This window comes from Gallinula chloropus, assembly GCF_964237585.1.
Source record: "Gallinula chloropus genome assembly, chromosome: 11".
In the NCBI taxonomy this organism is placed as follows: domain Eukaryota; kingdom Metazoa; phylum Chordata; class Aves; order Gruiformes; family Rallidae; genus Gallinula; species Gallinula chloropus.
In genome coordinates, this window is record NC_140096.1 from 4303454 (window position 1) to 4323980 (window position 20527).

At 49.2% G+C, this 20527-nt stretch overlaps 1 protein-coding gene across 1 annotated transcript in view; it reads left to right on the forward strand.

The window, feature by feature from the left end:
* Positions 1 to 455: 455 nt before the first annotated feature.
* LOC311195773 (vascular endothelial growth factor receptor kdr-like) overlaps positions 456 to 20527 on the forward strand; it is a gene marked incomplete at both ends in the record, with an annotated part of 127719 nt that continues 107647 nt past the window's right edge. Inside the window, one exon of the mRNA XM_084269198.1 lies at positions 456 to 519. Coding sequence (XP_084125324.1) covers positions 456 to 519 — 64 coding nt within the window. The remainder of the gene's footprint in view (positions 520 to 20527) is intronic.

The following is a 20527-nucleotide window of genomic DNA, read 5'->3' on the forward strand; positions in this document are numbered from 1 at the left end:
CACTGACCGGAGAAAACTTTTTGCCAAACTTTTCTAGGGCTTTGCTCAGCTTTTTAACCCCCTGAGGTACTTCGCAGCACCCAGGCGGGCTGCGGAGCCTTCCTTTCTCCGGACAGTAACGCTCCCTCGCCCCCGGCACCCCGCGAATAGCAGGGCAAGGGGCAACGAGGGAACAAGGCGCTGTGAAAAGGGGAGGGGAGGGAGGGGAAGCCTCCAAACTTGTACCTCGGGAAGGACGGCAAACAAAATCTGCTGCCCAGGGATGAAGCGGTGAATGGAAAGAACAATTTAACTGGAATCAACAAGTGGGAACTTCGGCACGCCTGGTCCTTCCCCTCCCGTCCCGCACCCGCCCGCGGGCTCTCACAAACTCATTGCTGAGAAGAAAACTCATCCCGCTTGCGGACCTCTCGTCCTGCGCCTCGCACGGGATTTAACAGGCACCGGCACCGGCGATGGTCCCCAGGCCGAGCGCCGCCCTGGCCGTCTACGCCCTTCAGGGGCTGCTCCTGCTGCACGGTAAGCCCCGTCCTCGCCTGGGATCCCCCCGCTCCCCTCCGGCTCACCTAGAGTCGCGCCGGGGAGGACCGAGCGGCTGCCGGCGGGCGGGCTGCCCTCCCGCCCCGCCCGCCGCCGGCGCTGCCCCCGGCTCCCCACGGCCGCTCCGCGGGGGCGCGCGGGCGCTAGGTGGCGCCCGGCGGGGCCGCGCCCTGGCCACGCCCACCGCCGGTGCTCGCGCGGGGTCCCCGTACCCCCGGGGGGGGGGGTCCGGCCGGAGCCGCCGCCGCTTCCCGCGCCCGCCAGCGCCGCCGATGCGGGTGCTCGGCGCTGGCGGAGAACCGGGAGGAGGGAGTGTCTGTGTGTGGCCGGTTAACGGGACGGGAGGGAGCCGCTCCGTCTGCCGCGCGCCTGCCCGCGGTGGCGACACGGGTGTCGCTGGACTAGCGAGTCACTCCCGCAGACCGCGCGGGGCTCGGGGCGGCCCGGGGGTTCCCCCCGACAAAGAGTTTGATTCTATATTCTTTAAAAAACCCCTTTTCCCTCGTGGTGAGCGACTGCGTGGCGCAGCTCCAGGCTGCGGCTCCTTTGCGCACCGCAGCCTTTTCGCGGAGTGGTGGCGAGAGGGAAGCGCCGCGGTCCCCGATTACCTTGGAATCCTTCAGGGATTTCACGTTTCCCTCCGGCAGAGAGGAACTGGTTGGCAAGTGCTAACCCCAGCGAATCTCACATACCACCCCCCCAGCCCCCAGTGCCTTCCCCGCGGAATAAGTAGCTCGAGACTGTGCTCCAAGGGGCGTGGAGGTCGCAAGGAGCCCCAGCAGCACAGAAACCCCGGCGACCCGAAGTGCCGTGCCCAAGCCAAGGCCGGGGGAGGCAATCCCCCGCCACGCCGGGCACGGGGACCCGCACCCTGAGCTGCACCTGGGCAGCGCAGGAAGGTCGCGGCACCCTCGGAGAACCGCGGTGTGCTCCGTCTGGCCGACACGTGTGCGGGCAGCCAGCGGCATGCTGCTTCAGCTTCACAGCTGGAACAGCCTGGAAGGGTTGCCTGTAGAGGGTATATCACCAGGAACCCTTTTCACAGAGGCATAAATCAGCACAGATTTCATCATCAGAGAGATGATAGCAAGTGTGTGGCAGACGGGTGTCTCGCCACCGGTGTTCCCGAGGCTCTGGGATGGGGTGGAGCGTAGTGTGGTTGCTACTGAGGAGGTACGTGGAAAAGCTGGCTAGGGACCCTACCCACATTTCAGGGCTGACTTGGGGCCGTCCTTACCAGGTTACTTTCCTACTCATGGTGGAATTTGGTCCAGGTTCCCCTTCCCATCAGTGCCAGGCAGAGAAGGCAATGTCTGCATCCTCTGACAGGGAAAGGAAGGCAGGCACATCCCTAACTGTCCCTGTAGGCAAAGACCGATGATGGATTTGGAAGGAACGTTATGGATGTTAGACCTCTGTCCGTCATTAGGAAAAGATAATATGTTAGCACAGTCTCTGTGTTCACTAATTAGGCTGGAAGCCAGACTGAAATGGGGCCAGGAAGGTGGAGGGCTCTGGATAGCGCTGATGCTGTTGAGGTATTAACCCCTCAGCCACCTTTCCCTCAAAGCTCACCTCCAGTGATGAATTCAACAAAACTCTGCTTGCCCTCCCAAGGCACAGGAGGCACAGCTCATATTCTGTAGGCTGTAGGTTAAATCTTCTCTGGGATCTTTGTGGTCAAAATTAGGCAGAGTTGAGCTAAAGAGGCTGACCCTGATTCAAATCCAAACAACTTCACCTGCAGTGCAGAGAGTTTTATGTCATTCGGTACTGGCGGTGCTGAGCAAGGGTGGGATATCACCAAGGTCAGGGCTCCACAGGTGCCTGAGTGGAAGGAAACCCTCTCAGCTCATACCAAACCCTAGCAAAGGAGTCTGAGTTCCCTCTCCTGTACTGGTAGCCAATTGCAGTCACTGTGTTGTTACCTCCTGCGTGCTGCTCAGCAGCTGGTCAGGGCTGCTGTGGGTACCAGAACTGCAGCCATGCAGTTCATCCAGATCAATGGATGGTCGCCTTCAGAGAGCTCCCAGCATCAGGTGCTTCCAGTCCTTGTGGGTGTTTAGCAAGGGGAGGAGACCATGCAAATGTCCTCCTAGTAATTTCTTGCCTTATTATAAAGCACAGCTTCAAAGCATCATATGCATCTTTAAACTCTCTGAGACAGTTCTACAGACAACATTAATTTTCCACTTTCTTTTTGCTCATTACACAGCTTACATTCTGCTCCTTAGAGTACTACTTAGGGTCTTTCTGCTCAAGACTTCTGATGCAGTAATTGCTGAGCAGACGCCAACATGTCGTAGGTATGGAGTGGGATGGTTAAAAAGCAGCCCTTTAAAAAACGATCTGCAAAGAATTTCTGACACTAGCAAAACCTTATATTACATGGAAAATTTAGTGCCTTTTACCCTCTGACATCATCAACTGGTTTTTAATAGATGAACAATCCAAGTAACTTTCCAGGTATTGGAGTAAATGGAGTAATTTCAGTGACAGAATACTGGAAAACTAGCAAGATTCAAGAATAAAAACTATGTCCTGCCTGATCCCTTTGAAATGAAGGCAAGTTTGAAAAGGTCTTTGGTTCTGTTTGCAACCTCTTCTACAACTAGAACAAATGAGGACGGGTGATTCAGCTCGCTAACGAATGCATTTCAGACACAACATGATCAGCAGCTGAGGCAAAAGCTTCAGGAGCTCAGTCAGACTCCTGGTTTGCTGAGTAGGATGCTCACTGTGTAGAGCCTGGGAGACTGTGGGCTCAGCGGTGCGGTGGCCAGCGGCATCAAGGCTGTGCCTTTGCCTTTCTCAGAGGCAGGCAGTGCTGGAAAGTCGATGGTTGGATGGCTGACAATATGGGCTGGTGATCGGGTCTAGTAAACCAAAAATGTGTCTCTTAATTAGTGTTATTCCCAAACATTTGCTTTACTGTGGGAAAACGTTATAAAAAGCAGAGGAGGCTTTTTTCTTTTCTTTTCTCCTCTTTTTTTTTTTTTTATAAGATTGTGATATATGAGCCTCTTGCCTGAAGCATCCAAAACCAACTGGAAATCTCTTTACTCTAATTCATCCATTTAAGGCAAGGAAAAAAAAAAGTGAAGCATTTCTGAATACTCCCTGAACTTCTAAAAATCAGCACTGTATCCAAAAGAACACTGAGAATATGAACCAGATTGCTTGTTGAGGGATTCTGTTATAAGAACACACTTTCTTTTCAATTTTTTTATAAATATTTAGCTGCACACATCTCCCCAGTGGTCTGCTAATAGGTACCAACCTAAACAAGAGCAGCGAGGTGCATTGGAGTTACCTCCGTTCTCTGAATTGTTCACTTCATGATAAAGTATTTGTACAAAGCTCAATCTGTTTCAGTGTGAAGTACTGTCTCAACTTGGGCTGAACATACGATATTTATGTTGCTAGTAGGTTTATGCACAAGGGCAAAAGATTTCCCACCAGCCCAGGAGGTTTCTTAGGCGCAGTCAGCAGTAGGCGATCAATGTTTTTCTTAAGTTTGTCTTCCAAATTGGCAGCACAGTTTCAAGGAGGGTGAAAATCTGCCCTATGCCATATATTGCCAGAGATGATATTCTTCTTCTGCTTCCAAAGAGATCTGCAAAATATATGGAGCAAGGGTCACTTGCTCATCAGCAAAAGACGGGATGGACAGAGAAGCTGCTTTCAGTTTACATTGCAAAACAGGTTGGGGGGGCAGCAAGAGCAGCCTGTGTTTCTGAAACCTACACAGGAAATTTCCAGGAGGCAGCGTTTGACTTTCCAAGAGAATATGAGAAGGACACTGAGGCTCAGCCCTGCCAAAGTTCACATGCTGAGTTTGATATCTCCTCCGATCAGCCTCGCTCCACTGTTCCTTTTTTCCCTAGCCCAGCCTGATGCTGCTGGAACGGGAATCACAAGTGGGAGTAATTAAAAGATGTCTGGAATATCTAACCCACAGCTAGGAACAAAATAGATCTGTCCCTGGTATTTTCCTTCAGAAATCAGCTCAGCTGACTGACAGGACACAAAGGTTTCTGAGTGCAGATCAAGACATTTCTGTTCCTCCAGTCCTCACCCCTGGACAGAGCATCAAACTGTACTTGGTCACAACCACCCCAAAAATTAACACAGAAAAGTGTGTAGCAGATAACTGATTCCCCCCTCCCTGCCCCAAGTCAGGCACTTCTTTAATTTTTTTCTTTTTAGGGCCACAAAGAAAATAATATAAGCTGCCATATTCCACCAGCTGAGGTTATTATCTGGAAACAGCATTTAGTAGAAGTGCCTGCTTGAGGCTTGCCCCAGGGAGCAGAACTTCAGCAGCAGAGAGCTCGTGGCCATCAGAGCAAGGCAAGATCAGAGCCGACTGTGTGTGCGGCATGAGAGGTGTGATCCTAGAGACTTGGCCACGGGCTGCTTCCTCAGGTGAGGAAGGTTCAGAGAAGACAGGGAGTCTGTGATGGGCAGAGCGTGGGAGCCCCAGCTCACCTGGATCCAGGTATTACGTTTGGAGCTGAACCAGGCAGATCTTGTGACTGCTCTCACAAACTGATCACACAGCCCGCACCCACTGATAGCCAGAATACAAACCAGGAAGGAATCTCATGGATTAAGTCCAGTCCCTGCTTCATGGAGCTGAATCTGCTGCACCGGCGCTTTTCTTTGCCGTAGCTGAGCCAGGGCCTGCAGCACATGCGGCTCTCGGTTACACTGTACAGGACACCCAGTGACCATCTCAGCTCCAGGCTTTCAGAGGCCTCATAGGTGTACACAGTGAATTCACACACCGAGGGCAGCTGAGCTACTGCGTTCTGCTGATGATGTTAGCTTTGGTATTAGGCTGCTACTAACAGCATAACACAGTGCTCTGAGGGACAGTGAGTAAAGCTCCGGACTGTTTGATGATGGATAGCGAGCGAGTCTGTGGGCTGCTTTGTGATGCAGCCCAATACACTCATCTCCAAGTCCTTGGGTCAGTCTGTCTTTACAGTACATACTTTCTGTCCCCATCAGGTCCCACATCCCTGGCCCGCTCTCCCCCCTTTCCTGGATGTCTGTCTCCTGCACTCCCCTCAGGGCTCAGGATTCCTTGAATTTTTCCATTAGAAAAAGCCAAGAGGAATTTCTCAGCCCTTCCACAACAGGGGGCTGCACAGCCTCTCTTCCCTGGACCAAAATTAATGTTGCCTTTCAAATTGTGGCCGGGTGCAGAGATTTTGGCAGCCAGAGTGGGACTCCCTGAGATCTCCAGCTCAGTCTCTCATTTTCTGTGAACAGATGCACTCACTGTTCCTGCTCTAGTGAGTTTTCCAAGTGGGAATTTTTGCAAGCCTTCCCCCCCAGGACCTGGAAACGCCCAGCTAGTGTGTGGCATGTGTGTAGCTAGTGGTCAGGGCTTTCGGACTGGCTCTAAGCAGGAAAAGTTTTAACACCGAGGAGCCCTTGGCATGATGGAGCAAGAAGGAAAGGACCTCTTCTAATCTTTGAATGGTGAACTGAACCAGCCTCTTTTCCTTTGTGCCCTGATGGGAATGGCAAAAGCATATGGTCCCCAAAATTTCAAAATTCAGCCAAAAACTGAACGCAGGCCCAGAATGTAAAGGAAATATAGGGACCAGCCTTCTATTTTCAGACCACTTGCCTTTGTCTCCTGCATTTCCACATAGGTTTCCTTAGATCTTCCTGTGTTTTTCTGAGCTGTGGGAACATAATTGCCAAGGAAGTGGAGACGGGAGTTTTCAGCCCTGCTGGGATTGTTCTTGATTTGAGGGTCAAGGAAGCCTGACCTAGTCACTACCTGTGCCATTATTATGTTTTTTCACAAAATTGCCATGAATCTAAAACACCTCAGCCAAAACGTTTGCTTCCTTAGAGCCTGCAGCTCAGCAAGCACACACCTTGAATTCTTCCTTACGGATGCAGAGGTCAGTTTGCAGGGAAAGCACCAACCACTACGGGGCTACTCTGCCTGTTCCTCTGTAGCCACAAGCAAAATGGGACGGCACGTAGTGATCCTCCGTGCAGACACACAGAAGCAGCTATTCAGAAGGGTGTTCCTCCTGTTTGCCATGAGCTCACAGCTCATGAACCGAAATCAGTGCCGAATACAGTAAGTTAGGAGTTAAAGCAATTCCCTCCCTGTCCCTAGCAGCCTGCAGTGGGTGATGCGAGCGGAGGGGGGGGGGGGGGGGGTGATGCCAGAATCCCAGTTCTTATCCTCATTTCCCTCCCAGCTAGCAAGAAGGGCTCACTTCAGCCCTTCACAGCCACGGGGATCATCCCTGAAAGCCGATACCGAGCCCGGACATTCCCAGCCTTTGGGTTGGGTCTGCGTTTCAGCTCTGTAGCGCAGGTGCCTACAACAGCGCGTCCTCCAGGAGTTATAAAATGTGTTTTTTCCCCCTCTGCTTCTTCACTTGTTCATCCAGCTGCCTCCCCGAGAGGCCGTCACACATGCCCACACAGTAGCCTTTGGAAACCCTTCTCGTGGGCAATCCTCATTACAATACGCCTTCGCGTCCAGGAAATGGCTGTTGGAAGAGATTGCCCAGAACCCCTAACAGGAAGGTGCGTGCAACTGTGTTTGAAAGGGGGGAAGTAAAGCACTACAGATTATCAGTTCCAAACCACAAGGTCTCTGTCTTTCCTTGTAGAAAAATAAATGCCACAGGTGCCATGCTGGCAGCACAGGGTCTCTACACATGCACCCCCCTCCTCCATTTAGGAAGGGTACCCCCTTCATTTCTGAATTAATGCTATCATTGTTAATTTGCAAAGATAAGCCATGAGCATCTGTTGCTTAAAAGCACAGGTACTGTGTTGCCCCTTAACCCATGAGGAATTATCAGGATAAATAAATAAATAGATTAATAATGATGATGATAATGGTGGTGATGATGATGCAGCACCCAGGTGTGGGAAGAAACACTTTTCCCAGATCTCCTCCTGGATGTATCTGAGGCAAGGGAGCTGCATTAGCTTTTGCTGCATGACACAGCAGGATGGAGCTAAACAGCAAATCTGGCTTGATAAAAGGGGTTTGTACTGTTACAATTAAAGGATGATTCAAGGGAATGTAAACAATGATGTCACCCTGAGAACCTTTTAAACATAATTTAGGCTATTACATGGTGTGAAGCAGAGAGAAGTGGCTAACCTTTTGGCCTGCCACATTTTTTTTCTCTACAAATGGATGGTGTCTGGATTATTTTCATTTCATGTTCAGGCACTTGGGCCAAGCTTTCCTCTCAGCTTCACAGGTTTAAAGCTTGGCTGAAGACAAAAGCCTGCCTTCAAATCTTCCTTTTGTGGGGTTTTGGTTTATTATGGCCATTTATACATCTTGTGGTACAATCCACATGAGCAAAGCGCTGACTGACAGCTGCTCTCTCCCTGCCTGATTGATAAAGGTAGAGATGTTACTGATCCTGCTGGAAAATCCTGATTTGTTTTGGGAGTGACAGGAAGGAACCTGCCTGCTCGATGGAAAGCCAGTGTGCAGCCCCTGCACTGAGACTGCAGCACCATCCAGTTGTGCGAGGCAGCACAGCCCCTACTGCTACTCCCAACTGCTCCGGCGTACGCTCCCGCTTCACATTTATTTTGGCTTTAGAGATCCCATCTTGATGAGCTTCCTGGAGGCTCTCATGCTTAAAACAACTTTCCTTCAGTCCTGGCAAATTTTCTCTTGAGTAAGGATGGAGTAAATGTGAAGGCAAGAGAACAGGGCTTGGCCCAATAGGAATTACCAGAGAGAGTAATTAATCCCCTACATAATTAATCCAGTGTCAGCAGGAACCGAGTGGAGCGTGCAGTGGGGAGGGATTCCCTGGGGCACAGCCTCATCTGGCTGTGAGCTCAGTGCAGTTGGCCCATCTCGCTCTGAACTGAAAGAGCTGTGTGTTTCTCACAGCTCATCATCCCACACAGCGATGGCTTTTCCAACTAGAATGACGCTGTGGGTCTCTGGGAAAGTACGGCGCAGTTGTTACCGCAAAGCCGCTAATGAGCCTGTTAACAGTTTTATTACTTAATCCACTGATATACCAGGTTCTGGCTTGGTCCAGAAAGGAGATAAACCAAGTCTTCAGTGTGATATATTTATGGGTTTGGAACTGCTCTGGCCTTTCTCGGCTGTGCTCACATTTGGACTGTTTTCTCATGGCCTTCTCACCAAGTCAAATAAACATGGATAGCCTCGTCCTCTGGGTCAGTTTGGGCGATATCACCCTGCCCTAAAGAGAGAGAGGTGCAGGTCAAAACAAAAGACCCCGCATGACATGACTCCTGGGATGAAGGAACTTGTGTGGGCAAGGTGAAGTGAGGAAGATGCCTGGGCAGGGAATACTGATGGTTCATCCCATCTGGGTCCAGGCAGTACTGTACACTGCAGTCTCCTGTGGGAAATTCTGCCACTGCATTTGAAGGAGGATGCATACCAGGCTGAGCTGTTGTTCTTCTCAGCTTCACAAAGACATGGGATTATTCTGATCTATTGGCTTTTCAAACAGAAAGACAGGTAGAGTTGGTTGTTTCCACACTATGGCTTCTATCAGAAGTACAGCACTAGACTAGAAAGACAAGCTAGAAAGACATCTCAAAATCTGGGGTTTCACAGTATATTAATTGGACTGCGATCTTTATATCAAGATAAAAATATTTCTTATAAATTAACCATGTGCTTTGCCTTTTTTTTAATTGTTGTCTACTTCACATCTGAAATGCAGCATTCAAACCCACACAGTGAAATGCCATTACTAATTTAATAAATCATGAAGTAGTGTGCCTTCTTCTGGCTACTGAAGTTGATCCCTATCGAATTTTGTGCACAACTATGGTTGTTATAGTTATTCATAATAAATTACTAGCTGCCTTCTCCTAATGTACTCTCCAGCATGTCAGAGCGGTTAGGCAATATCATCTAGTGCAGGCATCCCCAAACAGGCACGATGTCATCCCACAAGTCTGCAAGTGCAGACTAAGGCTCCCAAGAGCAAAGCTCTCCTTTTCCCATCCCAAGAATGTGTGTGCAATTTGCTTTAGCATTCTTCATGATGGTATCTTCAGCTTTCTGGAGAGTTTCTGGCAAAAGGACAAAGGAAGAGGAGACAGTTTTGTCTGGGTATAAATCTCAGTTTTCATTTGCCAAACCTGTCCTGCACTTCTGAGAAAATCAGGGTAGTTAAGCTGAAAATTCTGTGTTAAAGTTTTCATCTCAACATCTTCCCAATTTTACTGGAGTTTTTATATAAAAATCTTCTTTTCTAGATAGTTTACGTTAAAAGAAAATGCCTCTCAGAAATGGGCAGCTATTGCTTGGGAAAACTGAAGTAATCACTGTATGATAAATGAGTAGAATCAGTTTGGCCAGAAATATCAGATGCAAAGCTGACAGCTGGAATCTCTTACCAGCATAAATCAGATCTATTTGTAATTGCAACTACATGGTCTGGGGTCTGCAAGTGCCCCAGGCATCAGGTGCTGCCTGTGCAGTGCTGCGGGATGTCATTAGGGGCTGGTTTGCTCCATAAAAAAAAACAAACTAAGGATTTTCTCCTTGTGCAGAGAGGGGATGGAGGGATCAAGTAGCCAGGATGCTGTCATTGTCTCTTCTCAGGCTGCTGCTTCTTTCCTGGGTCACACCTAGTGAGTGCAGCCACGCTTTGTAACTGCTAAGGTGGGAATCATCTTCTCGATGAACCTGCAATTTTCCTGAACAAAAGGCCAAGTGTAATCTTTCATCCAGAGTCCAGTGCTTGACTATCTGGATGAGGGAAATACTGAGGGCTTTGTTCTACAACTCCGGGATTGCTATTACAGGTTCTGGGTGTTTCTGATACAGTGGTTAAACTCTTTCTATGCATCTCTCTCTTTTGCATCCTTGGAGCAGCAATGGTAGTTAATACTGATATCATCAAAGCCATCACCAATGTGGTTCAGGATGAACACTTGTTTTGGGCTGCTGGGTCTTTAATTCCCAGGTTGACCAACATATCTGGTCTTGTCTGGTGTCATCATACGCAGACTCTTTAAATGTAGAGCTAGGCTAACCCGACTTAAGAAGAGACAGTAAAAGGGTTAAAGAGCATCATTAGGAGGGCCCAGAACAGCCTCATTCCTTTAGTCATCTTTCCTGTTTTAACATCTTTCTGCTTATCTTGGTTCTGGTCTTGACATCTGCCAGTAGCACCAGCAAAGCAGTGACACTTGGGCGTGGAGGGATGCAAGGAGGGTATCTCCTACGCCCATCTCCCCGCAGTGTACGCGATAAAGGACCCGAGAGGAATTCTCAGGGCAAAGGTCTCCTGTGCTCTTTCATTTAATGGTCGAAGTGATGTCCCTCAGTGTGCATTGTACTGCCAGCCTTTGAAAGGCTGCCTGTTTGTTTTGATTCTATATTGTTCTAAGTTAAATAGTAGGAAAAGAGAAATCTCTGCCACCATAACATTCTCTTATAGGTCTATTCATTATAGATCCCAGGAGGAAACCGGGAGTTCCCCTGGACAATAGCATGATATACAAACGAGCATACATTAACTTTCTGTGGTTGTATGGTTCATTTTGGCTGCATTTCCTTCACATTCTTAGGAATGTGGATTCAGGCATAATTTGATGTCTTTCCCTGCCCTGAACTCCGGTCGTGTTGGACACACTGCGCATCCAGCAGCCTCTGCAGCAGAGGCCTGAAGTGGAAGCTCTTCAGACAGAACTGGGGGTGCACCGAGTGATGCTTTTGGAGTGAGCAGGGACCAGGAGCAGAGACCTGGCTGGGTCTGTGGGGTTTTGACTGAACTGGGTTGGGGATGCTGGGGTGGCTGCTGGCTAGATGCCATGGTCCAAACCAACAGGGGTGTCAGGTGGGTTGGATGTAAACTGTGATGTTTGAGTCGCTCAACTTTGGTCCCGTGTCCTTAGCAAACGCCTCAGGGGCGCTTGCTTGGGGAACATCTGAAAAGGCTTTGGCAGCACTGGCCCCTGAACAGGGGCTGCAGCAGGGTGCAACACAGGAACACCCAGACCTCTGGATGGGAAACGGCTGATGCAGTTACAATGCCATGTTCACAGCACTAATTAGCATTGACACTTTGCTCAGGACCACAGCTCAGATGCTCTCCTCAGTGTGTGGGTACCCCCTTGGAGCTCTAGCACGTCAGACACTTGAGCATCACCTTCCTCTCCACAGCACAGGTCTGTTTTCTGCTTTAGTGCCTCTGCTCTTCTTCTGTACATCAGGGAGAGTAGCACCTCCCTTCCTCCCTGGAGGGATGGAACCATCAATGTTTTGGAGAGAAAAAGCAGCTCAGGAGCTGCAGTAGTTTTACTTCACTTCCATCACCAGAGAAAAAGCCATTTGAAGCTGCAAAGCTATTGAGGCATTTAAGGCTGTAAGGATTAGGACTGGGGTACCATGACAGGCTCGGCCTGAACTGACAGAAATGACTCTCCTGACCTCCAGACAGACTCCTATAGAACGTGGGTTTGGCTGCTGCTCCTTTGCACTGACACGTCTCTCTCGCTCACTTTGCATGGGAACAGAGCCAAGCAGATGAAAAAAGTTAGGGACTAGATCAGACATCATTACCCTGCCTTCTGTAAACAGCTTCATACAGTCTGAAAGAGTGTGACAACTGCTCCTGCAATGCAGCCTGTCCCCTCCAAAGGTGTGTTTAACACACCACTCCCCGCTGATGCTGCTTGCATAGGCTGCTCCCCCATCCTGGGTACCACCAGGCGCGGGGCAGCGATGTGTGGGGCTGGCAAGGCTTTGGGTCTGCTCGTGTTTCTTTTAACACAACATCCCCCTCAGCCTCTTGGCCCACGCACAGGCAGCAGGCTGGTAGTTTCCTCAGAGGAACAACGAAGCACAAACACACACACACATGCATAGGTGCAACTATATTCCTGAAAGCCTCTCAGCTTTCCTTCTGACTGTGTCTTCTGGCAGAGGGAAATTTGCAAAGCTCATTTTTAGCTCCTGTCTAATGGATTCCCCCGCTGAGTGTCTGTTACAGTTAAAGGATTCCAGATTAAAGAGTTTGTTCTCTTCTCCCCTGTGCACATCTATGTTGGAGGTACCTCTTGGAGAGCTGGCTAATGAGCCTGGAGTGTGGCTGCTTGTGCTGATGTTCACACCCTTACTTGTTCTTGTACTGCTTTTGGCCCGGCAGAAAAACGGTACCAGAGTGTGAGGGAATGTTGGGTTTATCGAACCTGTGAAGCAAAAGGAGAAAAACCCTTTTGCCAAGGAGCTCACATGTCCTGGAACTCGCACACTGTTTTGGGAGAAGGAAGGAGCTGCAGTTGAGCTGCTGCAGCAAGGGGTCAGAATACACCATCGGGCTGTGTTTCCTCCCTTGTCCCGTGCTTGTCCCACCTGCCACCCTCAGAGCAGGGGACACTGCCATCCCCATCAGCTGCTCACTGGTGCAGGCTCCTTCTAGCTCCTGCAGAGCTGGCTGAACAGAGCCTTTCCCTGGGTGATCCTGTAGATCAACACAGATCTTGGAGCAAATTTCCTTGAGCTCTGTGCTGCAGGCTTCCTGTATGACCTTCAGTGAGATACTTATCTTATCGTCCTCAGTTTCCAGCAGTATATAATAGCAATTACTTACCAACCTCACAAACATGCAGCAAGGTTGACTCCCTTTGGAAGCCATCTAGCAACTAATCTTAGAAATGCAGGCTGTTGTTGTTGCTGTTATTACTATTACTATTATTGCCATTTGGCAACGTCCTTTCCCATTTTGTCCTTGCTTAGCCTGGGATGTTTTGCTCTGACATCTGCACCTACTCAAACTAACAGCTATGGTTTAAGTACAAGCTTCCACAAAAGATTTTTGGATCTTCACCCCCCCAAAGGTCCTTAGAGGGTGGGCACAGCTGCACAGAAAACAAAAAATGAACGGGACACACACACACACACAAACAAGACAACCCATTTCACCCATCTTCTCATACCTGGTTACCAAACCTCTAATGCTTATTTTAACATTTTGTCTTGAGGAAGCCTGGGAAGAAGGACAAAAAGAGACACTGTTCCTCTTTGGAAAGTGTTTTGGTTTTCTCAAGCAGCTGACCAAGCAGATCTTAATATTTAAGGGGCTCCTGAAGGAAGAAGGGGGCTGCAGGTCTCTGGGAGTGAAGCAAGCGGGAGGCAGTGGAGGCAGAAGATGCCCCAGGAACCAAAATGTCACACTGAAGCTCTGTGTGATGGTTTCTGGAGGGCGAGGGAGATGTCAAGGTGTGCTGGCCATGCCCAGCTGGTGTTGGAGAAGAAAAAGGATCAAATTATTGATGAGGCAGAAAGTTGATCTTTACCTCCAAGCTAAGGTAGAATTACTGTGGCTTAATCTCTTACTGAGGGGTTTGTCTGGCTTAAAAGGGAACAGCATAAATGAATTTCCAGTGGAATATACTATCCCAGCATTTAATTAAGATGAAAATATATAGGTAAAACAAAATACCTGGGCATTATCAGTTTTCATGGCTATTATTCTATCTGTCAGCTGGGCAATCCATTTGCTGTGTGAACTCCAGTGCTAAGGGTACGGTATCTTTGTGCTCAAGAGCAACATATTCCCAAGCATGTTGTCTTTGGCATGGCCAGTATTTTATCTGCCAGAGCCAACGTTAATGAAAAATTCCTCAAAAATTCCACATTTCAACACAGCAACGCTCTGATGGGAATAGCAATCTCTTCTGACCTTGTTCAAAAGCAGAGATTGGGCAGGATGCAAAGTAGGGAGGTACTGCTGAACCCCCCCTACCCAGGACTTTGGGTGCTTCACTAAGCAGTAGGTTTCTAAGTTTCTGGTGCTTGCCTGCCTTTATGTGTGATATCAACACTGCCAGGTTCTGTACTCCCCACGGTACCTGCATCCAAAATCAGCATTTCTCAGAACAAGCATGTGTGGGGCAAGAAAAGCTGGGTTGCTGAAACTGAGAACTGCCTCCTGGTTTGGTAGCACAACAGTCTCATCCCTTTGGAACAGTCAGAGTGATGTGGCAACTTTACGATGAGAACACGTCAGTAGTAGAAGTGGGTTTTCCCTTCCTGGACAGTGCTGGTGAAGTCAGGAGTCTTTCTGACATGGGGGGTAGGGATATTTGTGATCTGCTACAGTCAATGCTAGCCTAGAGGATTTGTCGTGTATGGGCTCATCTCCTCGCTTCATCAGACAGGCTGGAAAACTAAGGTCAAGCAAATAAAGCTGTGAAAGAAAGCCCAGTCATGAGCAAGGTGGCCTTAAATCACTGTCACTGCACAGGGACAGTGCAGGGACAAGGAAGGGACTGGTTTATGTTGATTTGCATGAGCTGAATTCACACAGCTAGTAATTCCCCTCAGGAGTTCAGAGCATCACGTGCTTTTGTTGCAAGCAGGTTAGTACCAGAGGTTAACTGGCACGTGTGGGCTGTGCTGTGATGTAATGGATGACTTAGACAAGAGAAAAGCCACCCTGAATTCCCCCTTCGGTCCCTCCACTTGAGCCCTGCACAGCCAGATGTTCCCAGAAACCTTGCAACAAAGCTCAGAGCACACTGGATTTATTCACGTGGTGTAGGTCACTCCATAAGTGGAGAAATAAGCAAGGAAGCCCCATGCAGGCACCTTTCCACACACTGTCCTGCAACCAAAACCTTTGTCGCATCCACACTTTGTGAAGCAGAACACGGAGGGCAAAGGAAAACCAGCACTTACAACAAACAGGCACTGAAGTCAGCCTGTTACACACACATCCACGCCTGGCAACAGGCAGGGCAAGCAGCGTAATTTATCCCCTGCCTGTTGTCAGAGCCCACGATAGCATCTACCATCAACAACTGGCTGATACGCCCTAGAGACAGCAGAAAGCCTGACAGTATGCAGATAAGAGCAGGTGCTAATTTCATGCTGTGGTCCAGCACATAGAGTGATGCTCTGTAAATGCTCCGGTTCCAGCCCCTGGCAGATCCTCTCCTGCCAAATTCTCCCCTCCTTTGGATGCTTTTTAAATGGCAGTTGCTCAGTTGCAGTAAGAGCACACCGTGTTCCTCCCGGGAAGCACGAGGTCTCTGATGTGCTCACGCTCTTTGCTGCTACCTTTATTTCAGTTTTAAAGGGGATGCAAAAGGAGGGACAGGTTTTTGCCAAGCACAGACTTTCCTAAATATTTATCTCTGCTAGAAACAGTTTAGTTTCTGGATTTAGCCCAGGGTTGATTCTGATGAGAGACATCAAACACAATATATATGAATTAGGGACAGCACATCTGGCATTGCCTGTGTGCTGTAGGAATATAAATAAAAGAGCCAGTAAACTCCAGTTGGTGAGTTATTTGTACTGCAACAAGGCTGTCAGCTTTCTAACGTCACCACCCAGTGAGAAGAGGGTGCCATGGGGCTGCTTGGGTCCCCCGTTGGCATGTGCCTTCCCTTTTGCAAGGGGGGGGATGCAACAGCAAAGGCTCATAAACACTTTTCTGACAATGATTTGCTGAAGAGTGGTGTGCCAAGCCAGCAGAGCTGCCAATACTTAGAACACGATGATATTTTATTTTTGGAAGTATCTGATACAAACGTTCTTTTCCTGGAAAGATTCCTTCTCCCGCCTGCCTCCTCCGCCTCCCTCAGACTGCTGGTGCCAATATTTCTGTCACAACTTCCTTGCTCCCAGTCATTTCCTACTATAGATTTCCCTCCTCTCTCCCCTGGAGCTGATGGTCCATGCTGCACCCTGCATTATTCTGCTGCCCTGCAAGGAGGCAAATTACAGAATCATAGAATGTGTAAAGTTGGAAGGGACCTTAAAGGCCATCTAGTCCGATCCCCTGCAGTGAGCAGGGACAGCTTCACTAGGTCAGGTTGCTCAGAGCCCCATCAAGCCTGAATGTCTCCAGAGATGGGGCCTCCACCACCTCTCTGGGCAATCTGTGCCAGGGATCTACAACCCTCATATTGAAGATTTTTTTCCTCATATCCAACCCAAATCTCCCCTTTTCTAGTTTAAAACCATCCCCCCTCATCCTATCACTCCATGCCCTCAGGAACAGTTCTGCCCCAGCTTTCCCACAGGCACCTTTCAGGGACTGGAAGGCTGCTATAAGGTCCCCTGGACCCTTCTCTTCTCCAAGAAGAGAAATGTTAGCACCTGACTCATCTGCTTCTGCAGAGGCACCCAGTGGTGCTCAGGAGATTGGTGGGCATCCCTGCAGGCCTCTAACTTTGGCCATGTAAGGGTATGAGCATTGCAGAGTTGCTGTGTATCTGCCAGCCCCAGGAGGGTGTCCTGGACAGAGACGTGAGCCCCTGGCCACTGCCTTTATAGCACAAGCAGAACCCATGTCAGTGCTGCAAGGCCTGGTGGGTGCAGGGAACAGACAGAGCTCTGGACCCCCATGCACAGTGGCATGTAAGCCTGTGCTGCATCTCCCTTCTTTCCATCCTCTCCCCTGGGGGAGCACTGCCCGCTGAATTGGCCATGTCCATTAGTGTCTTTTACCCCGGCACTCTGCACACTGACAGGGTAAGTGTGACCTTTAGCTGGGCAGACTTCAGTGTGGGAACACGAACAGAAGCCTTGGGGCTGAGGGTTAAAAAAGCCTCAAAGCCCAAAGAGTCATTTTGATCACTTTAAACAAAACCATCATGCAGAGCGGTCCTGGAGAGGGACTTATCACATTACTTCCCTGATTAGCCCAGCACACCAATTTTAGGTACTGTTCAAACACTGGAGGTCAAATTTACTATGGAGGGCAAAGACTGGTGATTCATTTTTCCTTCTTTGGAGTCGCTTTTCACCTTGAAGAACAAAAGGGCCTAAAGTCAGAGAACGTTTGTTCTCGAGTCTTGCCAAAGCCTTTTTTGTTTTTTCTCTTTTTTTTAATAAACCATCATTAAAATCTGGGCCCTTTGCCTTGACAAAAGAAAAGAATATATTTGTGTATACTTAAGAGACGGGAAAAAGACTGTGTGCCAGGGCCAGTCACAGATAAAGGAATTCCGGACATTATTCCTTGTGCTCCCAGAGGTTGTGACATGGGATTTCCTTTCAAAGCGGTAAATAGTCCTATGGTTGTTGTATGACAGGGTGGGGTGGTCACCGTTTGCTTTAAAACGGGGAGACATGAAAGTACAGTCTAGGAAGACAGGCTGGATATGTGTGCACCACAAAACCCTGTGAATGGGGCGAGGGGTGTAAATTCACCCCTGCCCAAAGCACCAGCTCAACGCTTTGCCCCGTGAGCTTCCCGTGGTTTAGCAGTGCCACCAGCTGATCTCTGCTTTGGGAAGGACAGCTCCATGTCACAGCAAAATAGATTTAACTCTTACAAGGAAGCTGAAATTATAGATTCCCAAACTGATTTGGGCTGGAAGGGACCTCAAAGCCCATCGAGTTCCAACACTACTGCCAAGGGCAGGGACACCCTCCAGTAGACCAGGGTACCCAAAGCTGCATCCAACCTGGCCTTGAACCCTGCCAGGGATCCAGGGGCTTCCAGAGCCTCTCTGGGCACCCTGTGCCAAGCCTCAGCACCCTCAGAGTAAAGAACTTCTTCCTAACATCTAACCTGCCCTCTTTCAGCTTGAAGCCATTGCCCCTTGCCCTGTTCCTGCACTCCCTGGGAAACATCCCCTCTACTGCTTCCCTGTAGGGCTCCTTGAAATATTGGTAGGCAGCAATTAGGTCTTTCTGGAACCTTCTGTTCTCCAGGCTGAACAAGCTGAACTATCAAAGCCTGTTTTCACAGGAGAGGTGCTCCAACCCCTTTATCATCCTCACAGCCTCCTCTAGACTCGCTCCACAGCTCCATGTCTTTCCTGTACCAGGGACCCCAGAGCTGGATGCAGTACTCCAGTGGGGTCTCATGAGAGCAGAGGGGCAACACCCCCTCCCTCCATCTGCTGGCCACCCTGTTCTTGATGCAGCCCAGGACATGGTTGGCCTTCTGAGCTACCAACACACTGCCAGCTCATGTTGAGCTTGTCATCAAGCAGCACCCCCAAGTGTTTCCCCTCAGGGCTGTCCCCCATCCATTCTCTGCCCAGCCTGGAGTTGTGCCTGGGATTGCACTGACCCACCTTGCACTTGGCCCTGCTGAACTTCATGCAGTTCACACAGTCCCACCTCTCCAGCCTGTCCAGGTCCCTCTGGATGCCATCCCTTCCCTCCAGCGCATCGACCTCACCACAGCTCGGCAAACTTGCGGAGGGTGCACTCTATCCCCCTGCCCCTATCAAAGATGTTGAACCATGCTGGTCCCACTTGGGCTTGTCAGCATTTTTTCCTAGATTTGTGGGAGGTAGGTGGGACTTGTGGGGAAACAGGTTTACTGCAGGGTGACTCCTGATGTTTCCTGCCTTCTTGCAAAGTGGCAGCCTCTTGCTGTGTACTGTGGGAAGCTGACTGCCTGTCCTGTCCTGGTATGAGAACAGAGAGGGTGGTGAGGGTGGGAAACCATTGCTGTGAGCTTCAGGAGGAGCCACACCATGTTCTGGAGCAAGAATCAGATAGTCAAGGACTTTTGTGACTGAATGCACCTAGCTCTCTTTTCCTGAATCCCACACAGGGTTGGGGTAAAGCAGTCTTCTCTTTTAAGAAAACAGAGGAGCTAAGGCTGCAGATTTTATCCCGTTTGCATTTTAAACAGAAAAACATTCAACTTTGAATACTTTTCTCTTGGACTTTGCATTAAGGACTCACCAAAGTGCACTGATTGTGCAGTGCCAGGGGAATTCGGGAGGAGGGACGTGAACTGCTTGATGAGGGAGCAAAGAAGATCAAGCTGATTTTATATTTTCTGAATACAAAACGATTTCCTTTCCTCCCTCTTCCTGCGGCTGTCCTGGAGGGTCAGCAAAGACTGCAGATCCTAAACCTTCAGAGCCAGGCTTAACGACAAGGGGAAAGGCGATTTGCCTGTTACTATTCTCCAAATCCTCCAGATTCAGGTCTTCAGTAATAAATGTTCACTTAAGGAACCATCAGCACAGCAGAGACATTAGCATATTCCAGATGTTTGCAAATAGAGGGTTCCAATGTGAGCCTTTTTACTGCTTTTTATTTTATTGCCAGTTACCTGAATTACAGCTCTGTCATCCTTCTACAGCTTAACAACACACCTACAGATTCATCTTCCCTTTCAGCTCCAGTGAGGTCCCGGGTCAGTACAGGGAGGCACGTGATAAAGCTGTAAAATCCATCTAGTGAAACTGATGCAGAGGGGGAATGTCTGGGAGGCTGAAGCACTGCTTGCAGTGCTGGAGTCAGCCTGGGTCCACTGAAGAGGATCTTCTTCCACCAGTGAATCGGACACCCGGGAAGGGCTAGGGAGATCGAACTCATAGCTGAGTTCAGTCCCTACTGCCACTCACTGGCTTCACAGGCTGTGTTGAGAGGGTCTAAGTCTATTCGGGACATGGGGGAAATTGGAACCAAGTTCACAACTGGAGACTTCAAAGGAAAATTACAGTTTTCCCTTTCTTCTCTCTGACCCCTTCCTAACATCCCACATTTTTTCTGAAAATCATGGAAAAGAGAAAGTTGCCTTTCTAAAGGCAACTTAAATAACTGTGTGGCTGCTCTAAGGAACTACAAAGACAGATAAATGAATCACACACAGAGAATTACTCATGCATACACATTTTCAAACAGTAAAAGGGTCATGCTTAGGATTGCTAACTCACAAGCACACCAGGCTATGCAGTCCCCATCGCTGCTCTCGTGCCTGAGGAGCTCAGGAGAAAACCAGGTGGTGCACAGCAGTAAAACTGACCTGGATCAGGCCCTGGGATCGCACTCCAACACCAGCACCTCTGCTGCATGGGTGCAGGGCTGCGCAGCTCTCACCCCTTGGGGGAGAACCACTGTACTGGTATGAATTGGATCATGTTTTCCGAGCCCTGTAAGGAGCTACTGAATCATGCTTTTTTGACATCCTGGTACAACCAGGCTGAATCTCTTAAGATGAACTGTATTTTCATGGCTAAAAGCCAAGCAAACAAA